This window comes from Atta colombica, unplaced genomic scaffold, assembly GCF_001594045.1.
Source record: "Atta colombica isolate Treedump-2 unplaced genomic scaffold, Acol1.0 scaffold107, whole genome shotgun sequence".
NCBI classification, from domain to species: Eukaryota; Metazoa; Arthropoda; class Insecta; order Hymenoptera; family Formicidae; genus Atta; species Atta colombica.
Window position 1 is genome coordinate 2801145 of NW_017259192.1, and position 9334 is coordinate 2810478.

Genomic DNA, 9334 nt, shown 5'->3' on the forward strand with positions numbered 1-9334 from the left:
ACGACGTTACGCTGTTATCCTGTCATCAATAGGAGATTATATATTACCATTATTGTCATAAACGACTCGTTTATCAAGTAATAGACTCATTATGAGATGTATACCAAAGCCTGTATACTTATGACAGACGTAACTGTGATTTTATGCAAATATGAATTAATTGGATAAGATCAATAAATTCCGTTTTGCGTTATGGGAATTAAACGCTATGAATACTCACGATTGAATTGAATATTATGAGTTTCACGTTAAACATCTATTATTAAATGTAAACAATTTCATATATTAATCTTTCCAATCTATAGATATATATTAGACTTTCCAATCTATCTTTCATGTATTAATCGACTTTCTAATCTGTCTTTTCTTTTTTAATCTTTCATGTGAAAATCATTTCACTAAATTATAATACTTAGCTAATAATAGCAGCAGAGAAATTTATTTTAATATATCCGCGTTTTAAAGAATATGTATGCTTGTATTAAAATCTACTATTTATTTATTTCTGGAAATTCAAGGCAGAAAAAATATTACATAATATTTTTAGTTTATTTAGAGTGAGTATTTGGAAGCGCAGAAAGATTCCTGCCTTTCTATGTCAGAACAAACAGCAGAAAGGGAATGCAATACTTTGTGATTCTACTAATCACCCGTCAGTGACAGTTGTGTGCACAGGCATGTTTTTCTTAGTTATCGTACTGTTTGGACGCGCTGCCTGTATCTATTCGTATAATAGTGACTGAGGACGCCATGCATCTGAGTATACACGTAGAAATAGCGAAAAAGGAAAAATGCGGAAAAAATAAAAATAAAATCTGCACGTTTTCCCGAAAGACTACTTTCATACGTTACGTACTGTATGTACGGCGGCCGAGTGTTGACTTTCAAGTTCTTCTTGATCTTCATAATCGCTACTCTGGCTCGGTGACAGTCCCTCCTCGCCGCTACTCCGACTCTAAAATGTTGACACTTCGTAGAAACAGTTCTAATAGCGAAATACAGAAGGAGGAAGCGGGTACACTATGATGGATCTAATAGCGCGAATGCTGTTAGACAGGGCGACGGTTACGGGCATATCGCTAAGTAATATCGGACACGCGAGACCGCCACTGGTGGTTCAGAGCAGGTATGAGAGGCACAGAGGCATAAAGATATACAGTACCCAATATCAAAAATATTATATCGTACGTGCAGGCGCAAGGGCTACCTCGAAAGTTTTTTTTTAATAACATAAAATTAGTATGTAAACCTTGAAATAATTGCAATCGGTATACGAAAATATAGAATTTAAATAGATTTCTCTAAATACTTGGAATAGAATCTCTCTAAAAAATTAAAATTGAGCCAGTTTTAAAAGAGTTTAATTTTCAATCTTTAAGAGTGAGATTTCAATCTTCAGAATGACATTCACTCTAAAAGAGATCTATCTATACTATTAAAAATATCTATTATCCATTTTTCAGTATCACAACTTCATAAATAATTGCACAATAAAATAATTTGCGAGATGTGCATGGATGAAATCTCTGTTAAAATCAAACTGTTTTCAAATATTTTGAAAGTGTACATAAATAAGTGTACTATTAATTGTTCCCATGTTAAACATTTAATGTTTCTTTCGAGGTAACTTTCGCGATAAACTAAATAATAGCAGCAGATATACATGAGTTAGGGGAGTTAAGTATATAAGTGTTACACATGACGTGTTAACCACGTTATACATTCGATATATTAATAGAGAGAGGGATTGCGTGTTACATGAGAAAATAAAGAGCGTATGCAGGCTACGCCGATTTAGATGGGTTAGTGATATACTTAATATTGGCGTGTCAGTGTGTGAGTATTATTTATATACATAGAGGCTGTCAGTGCTGTGTAGGCGTCAGAGCAGGAAATGAGGCACCTTATTCTGGGGTGCTCTGATCAGATTATGAGGTTCTCCAGTTTTTGCTTAAACGTCAAGCACGATTATTATAATGTTGCACGTCCAACTATCACGATTGAACTACAGTAAAGATATAAATCAAATATATATATAGAATCAAATATATATATATGTGTATAAAGCGCAAACCATGGATCATGCTTCGTCAAAAATTTTAAAGTGTCATTTATCAATCCTTTATAATCTCTAGTTTTAAATATCTTAATGATTATAAACTTTATTTCTTAAATTCATTGCTCTTTATATTTTATATATTTTTATAATAATATGTTGTAGTATTTTATCTTTGTTATAATAAACATTGATCGACGAAAAGAATGAGAAAGAATTATTAAGAAAGCATACATTTCCCGGCAATTCAAACAAGACGCTGATAAATGCTGAAGCTCTACCATGGTAGTGGTATCCGATCGTTATCAAGTTTGCGAAGTTGACGAAGAATAACGTTTGTTCGGCGGACGAGAAAACTGGTAGATTCGACGTGATTTCAACGCAATCGCCACATTGTCGAGCCGTCGTGCCCGATTCCTCGCAAACAATCCGTAAATCTCATGGATTCTCATTGTCCGTCCGACGGATGGATCGAGTGGCTCTCAGCCCTTGAATTCACCGAGGCAACCCGCCGGAAACTGACCGGAAAACGGCAGCATCTCACTCAAACGTAGCAACCGTACATATGGCAATCGAGTACAATGCAATTTCTTCGCGAGGGAATCTCGCGATCTGACATGCACGAGATAAGCCGAACGAAAAATATTCACGAATACGAAAATCCTCACATTTATTGTATCTAATTAGTCAGGATATTCCTCCGTCTTCTATTTTTGAAGACGTTCGCCATAGCTAAATGTAATAAATCGAGTACATATGTCACGCGCCAGACAAGCGTACACAGGTGAGTTAGAGAGAGTAGTATGGAAACTGGCCTGGATGTGCCTGCGGGAGAGGTGATAGGGAGAGAGCTACGTCATCCATAGATTCGGCAGATACGAACATATCTGGGAACCGGGCGGCGTTGCGCGTTGCTTTGCGGTGACGTTGCGTCGGTGACGGTGTTGGTAACGGTCGTGCTAGCGGCGGGGTGACGCTGATTGGGTCGGGGTGAGACCGAGTGGTGATGTTCGTGATGATGGCGATGGTTGTGACGGTGCTCATGGTGATGCTCCGGCCGATCGGGATGACGACCGCCCACCGAAGGCTGGTCGCTCCTACTCGTGTCCACCGACACAGTCGACAGTCTCGAGCTCACACTCTGCAGCCCCAAAATTAAATAAATCACGCCGTGACGTACGCCCGCGAGAAGGTAGGCGCCAACCTTTCTCTCCCAACCCCCGTTGTACGCCCATGAGATCCGAGCCAGTCGGATCTGCGCTTCTCAGGGGAGATCAAATTTGGGCGAGGGCTAAGGGAATCCAACAGTATCCGCGTCCTCTGCGTGGTGCGCTTATCGCAATGCAATGACTTAATGTAATTTCGCTATGGAGTGACGACTACGATCTAACGGGATTTATCCAGACTGAATTCGGTCCTTTAATATTACGCCTCGTTACAATAATATTACCCGCGACTTAATGATGTTCGGTGACTTACTTGGGGTACAGTGATTTAGTAATTTCGACGGAATTCTGAAGGGTAGCATGTGTCGTTTTGTTCACTTTGTCAAGGCTTAACTAAGACTAGCTCTCTCTGAACGTAAATAAGAAATTACAAAAATCATAGCACAAAAATATCACCGAGCTTTATTTTTAAGGGACATTAGTTGGCTATTTATTCACTATATATATAAACATTCCGCCGCTTGTACTAACAATAAGATATTAAAGCATTTATAAGATGATGTAACTTGAGATTGTACTAGCAGCAAAGGAATTTCCGCATGAACGTGACAATGTTTGTACTGACAATGTTTGAACGTTTACGAAGTGACTTGAAATTACCCGGATTGTCGCTCGATGACGATGGACTTACCTGCACATCGCTACTCGCGTAATCTCCGCTCTCACGAGAAGCTCTCGAATGCGTTAAGGGTATGATCGTCGGTGGATTATTGTGACCCTGAGGAACAATAAGACCTCGCATCGTTGATGTTGCACCTTTCCTCGAGCGATCGCGCGGCAAACTGATATCACCGGCTGTTCGAAGAGATATCACACCCTCGCTTCGATTTTCTGGCCTCATATTCAGCGTGAAACATACCCTGATATTCGATTGTGTTATTTAATCGTAATGGAAAGATCTATATTTTTTCAAGATTCATAAAATTGTGTACACTATAAATATTTATAAATATTTATAAAGGTACCGTTGGAACTGTCCCTCATCAATTCTGATCAGCTTTGAATATGTTATAGAGTATAGCATCAAAAATTAAACTCATATTTTTGTCTAATTATCTCAAGGTTTAGGGATCGAAACTATTCCTGAAGATAAAGATAAATTAAAAATTTTTAAATGTGAATAAAATGTTATTAAGAATATGAAATACCATAAAACTTTTGTATAAAGCATTTTTATATACTTCATAGTTTCGAAGATATTTGAAAAATGAAAAAATCCATTATTTTAAGGTTGTTCAATTTCTAAGGCATAAAAATAAAAAAATATGAATCTATTTTTTTATGTTTTGCATATACCTATAATAAAATGTCTATGGAATTATCAAAATGTCTATGGAAATAATTCAGACTTATTCTTATTTTAAATTGCGGAAACATTACCTTCCGTTTTGAATAGTTGCGGTAGGTACTGGACCGCCACTGGCTCCCATAAGAAAGTCTTCGGGGTCTGATTCATAAGGTGGTTCGTCGTACCAATGACCGCCTGGTCCAGGACCTAAACTACCTGCACCTCCGCATCGCGCGTCTTCGTCGTACATGTACGTATCATCTGCAAATCATTATTTTGTTTCTGATTTGCAAATATTAAATTAATAATTTTAATTCTCGATTAAAAATTAAAATAAAATAAATATAATTAATTTTGGTGTGTGCATTCTATCAAATTTTGCAGAAACTTAGAAGAAAAATAATTTCAATAATTTTAAATTGAATACCATTTAAAAGATAATATTAAAAAAGAAGATAATATTTTTAATCGAAAATATATTAAAGAATATAAAAAATAAACAAAATTGCAAGTTGTTGATTTAAAAACTCAATAAATGAATGTTCGTGTATTATGTCCTAATGATATACTAAAAATCTTCAAAAAATATTAGGTGTAGGAAAAAGTTCATGGTGTTTTTCCCGTTAGATGGCATTAAAAAAACGCCACGAACTTTTTCCTACACCTAATATGTTAACAATTCTAAGATTTAAAATATTAATCATGAATGTACTGAGTAAAATTACGTTTAACAGACTTTAATTTGACCAGAATTTGGATCTACTTTTAGAAACCTGGGAATGACAAGAGTGTGCATGCCATTATGTAAAGGAAGAGAAAGGGAGAGAAAGTGTAAGAGAAGTAGATAGCAAAGAGGGTTTGGAAAATGAAGATGGCGGGTACTAACAATAACGAGATTAGTTCCCGTGTGCGAAGGATTTCGCGACGTGCTGAAGCAGCTTTGTGCATAGGAAGTAAAACAACTACATTAATGATAAATCGACAATAAAGAGCATATTCATGAAATATGTGAAATAACATCAGACGCACGTTGTAATTATCTATCTTTAATAATTCTCAATGTATAAAATATATAAATTCATATGTTATTAGTTTTATAAGTACTTTATACTTTTTCTTTGTTTCATTATTTAATTTTAAATGTTTGAGAATTTCTCCGATATTTTTAATAAAATATAAATAAATGTCACAAATTACGTGAAACAAGCTTTTAGTAAAATTACATTTAACATTTATTTCTTCTTAGCATATATTCTCAATAATAAAAGTAATATAGTTAAGAATAACTAATATGATTAATGTCAATAAGTTTTTATCGTTTAAAAATAATAATGATGAATAAAATATTAATCGTACTTATCTTCTGTGTACTTAAATAATTATTAAATATAATTGAATAATTTTTCAATTTACATTTTAATAATTTTTTTAAACAATAGAAGCCACAATATAAGCTAGGTTTTCAAAGAGTGCTTGTTATATTTCAACTTGCATTATTATTTATATTCTATATTATTTATATTCTATATTTTATATTCTACCATCTTATATTTAACATTCAATGTTAAACAAATCCTAAATCAACAGTTATTTCCTTTTTCTTTCCAGTGTATGCTTTTTGTGAGGCATAGGAATCATTCTGGTTCGTCTCCATTTTATCGTAAAAAGCTGAGGCTATGGAGAGCGAGATTTCGTGAAAGACTACGAGGGGAGCCATCAGGAAACGAATGCTCAAAATGAGTCTCGCGAGAGTGAGCAGCTACACGAGGTGTCAGGCATTTGGGAGTCGATTCTCATACCAGTTGTGGCACGTGTACGTTTTGTTCAATGTGCACGCACACGTTTACATTTCCGCACTCACGTACGCGCCTATACATACACGGGCAGAGAGTAAGAGAGGGCGGGTTATAGGTCGTGGAGAGACGAGGCGACAACTAGCGGGAGGTTAGCCCTTGATGTACTTACCCCCAGGGAGCTGACCCCGTCCGTCTCGTCCTAGCTGCATTAAACCCTGCCGGATATCCCTCAGTATCTGAAACAGCACAATGTCGACGTCGTGAGTAAACGTTTATCCGGCATTGTGATTAAAACTGCAATTAGCCGCGTTCGCTCTAGTGTTTGCATGCTGCGGAATTGCTTTCGTTGATCCAACGTAATCCCGTAAGCATCGATGGCGAACGCTTGAAAGACTGAAGATAACAATCGCCGATTAAAAATCGTACTAAAACAAATTTAATATTACGAAAAATTTGTTATTTATTTAATGAGAAATAAAAGAAAAAGGTATTTTCGAGTTGTCATCAAAGATACGTTGCTATATATTTTGGAAAATTATATATGAAAACATATAATTAAGTGCAGATGATGTCCGATATAATCAATGCAGAAGAGAACTCATTATCTGAGATCTCTCATTACATAGGAGTATTTGCAAGTTGATTTCTATGTCTTCTTCTTAGATCAAGTTCGCAAAGTTGTGATTAGTGTGTAATGATTTAATTCTTGAAATTCCCGATGTAACTTTAAAATCTACAAAATGTTATTTAAATATATCAAAATCTTTTATTAAACTTTGCAGCATGTTCAGATATTGCTTCTACGCAAATTGCTTTTCTACGTAAGTAGTTAATTGAAGTAATGGCGCGCCTAAGGACTGAATTTCATGCCGGGAGATGCCCTGCCACCGGTAGCGTAATCACGTGTAATCTAAATGGTATTACCGAGAACTTACATGCGCAGGTTCTTTCACGGCGGATAATCGCCGTTATCCGGCCAGTGTTGGACCACCATCGATGTTTTTCAGATCTTCGCAACCATACGGCGAGGTAAAGAGATGGAAGAAAGGATAAAGAGAACTGTGTACATGTATCGCGGTTTTTCTACGGTCGATGACCGCGAGTCCTCGGTAATCGACGGAACAAAACGAAAAGCGATTATCGATCAGGATGCTGCAGACGTAATGTCCTGATGAGGGACAGCCCGGTCGAAGGTTGTTTCCTGGGCGAGAAAAAAGACCAGAATAGCAGTCAGGGCGGAAGAAGATGAGGAAGAGGAGGAGATTGTTGAGGTGGTCGCCTGCGGCTGGTCGGTCCCTACCGAACCGAAGTTGAGGCTAAAGCGAGAGATAAGAAGCGAGAGCAACGAGAAGAGAGAACAGGAAGGACAGTCAGGAAGGAGGGTTAGGAAAAAAAAGAAGGAGATTCTCCAGGGAGCAATAAACCCGCGGAGGTGACACTAAAACTTTTACACGGATAGCGACCTTTATTTCCATATTGCTCAAAAGGAACATGGCTGCTTTATTTCTTCCAATGGATCCTTCTTCGGTATCTCCGCCCTTTTCTCATTCTCACCCCCCCCCCCCCTTCTGAATTGTCGCACTCCCGGATTCGCACGTGATGCCGCCGGTTTTCGGCAATTTCTAACAATCCTTTCTCGCGCTCCTCCTCTTTTAAAACTTTACAAAATTTCACAAAGCTTACGTCCACGTAATTAAAACTCTCAGTTCGTGCACCCAGTTATGATGTTCGCGCCGTCTACTTTTACGCGCGCGATCTTTCCCTCAAATGGGCAGTTTTTATAAGCAACGATGGTAAGGGAAAGAGAGAGAGAGAGAGAGAGAGAGAGAGAGAGAGAGAGAGAGAGAGAGAGAGAGAGTGTCTCTTCTTGTATGGAGATTCTCGAGGATACGCGACACACGTAACGAGCTGCAAGCTGCGCTGCCATGCTGTGGCATGGTGTTACTCTCGATGTTGTTACGTGCGAAGCGTGTGTAATGCGTCGCTCGAGTGTTCTCTCGCGTGAAATAACGCGTTATACGCGTGCACCCGTATTATGCATGAACCGCACGATACACATGATTGCATCAAAACGGTCCCGTTTTACGTTAAAACTGCCACTTTTCCTTCATTACTGGGTATCTTTTGAATTTGCAAAATATTCAGCGTTCACTGTGTTATTTTCTATGCAGAGAAATTTTTCGTTAATTTCAAATATATTTTATTTTAATGAAAATTGATTAAACACAACATCAAATATCTTGATATAGCAATTTAAAATGTCATTAAAATAAATTTTATTTCAAATTTTAAAAAGAACAAGATTTTATTTTATTATATACCAATGTAAAATTCAATTTCATGAAAGTCCTATACATATATTCTGTTCATATATCCTTGCATTTACACGGAAAGAATGATTTGATTGAAAAATGTAAAATTTTGGCTGGATCTAAATTAATTTTTTTTACCATCAAAATAATTTGATTGGAAATTAAAAAATGCTGAGCAGTGCTACAAACAAATTTTGATATTCTAATAAACAGTTGGAATTTTCAACAAAATTATTTTGATGATCCAAAAATTATTTATTTATCTGATCCAGCAAAATTGTAGATTTTTTTAGCAAAATCATTCTTTCCGTACATACATATGTTACAAATATACTATGTATTAATATGTATTTACATATTTTATAAATTATAATAAAAATATTTTATGTTTGTATAATTCTCAAAAATTTAATTCTTTTATCGGAAAATATTGCAAAATTACGATAGTACAGAATATGGCCAACAAATAATAGCATCGTAGATAAAATAAACTGAGAAGAGAAGACTTCGATTTTTATACGTGCGGCTAACTTTTTAACGGAGTTAATTTTTTAATAAAGCCGCGCGGTCGCGACATTATCCCGAGTACCTCTTTCAAGTAGTTAATTTAGTCTGTCTCGTGGTCTCTCTTTTATATATATATATATATATATATA

General features: G+C 36.3%; 1 protein-coding gene across 1 annotated transcript in view; it reads right to left on the reverse strand.

The window, feature by feature from the left end:
* LOC108693126 (SAM and SH3 domain-containing protein 1-like) overlaps window positions 1–9334 on the reverse strand; it is a 365179-nt gene that overhangs the window by 5397 nt on the left and 350448 nt on the right. Inside the window, exons 8-11 of the mRNA XM_018201876.1 lie at window positions 6536–6602; window positions 4663–4831; window positions 3914–4142; window positions 857–955 (exon numbers count right to left, since the gene is read on the reverse strand). Coding sequence (XP_018057365.1) covers window positions 857–955; window positions 3914–4142; window positions 4663–4831; window positions 6536–6602 — 564 coding nt within the window. The remainder of the gene's footprint in view (window positions 1–856; window positions 956–3913; window positions 4143–4662; window positions 4832–6535; window positions 6603–9334) is intronic.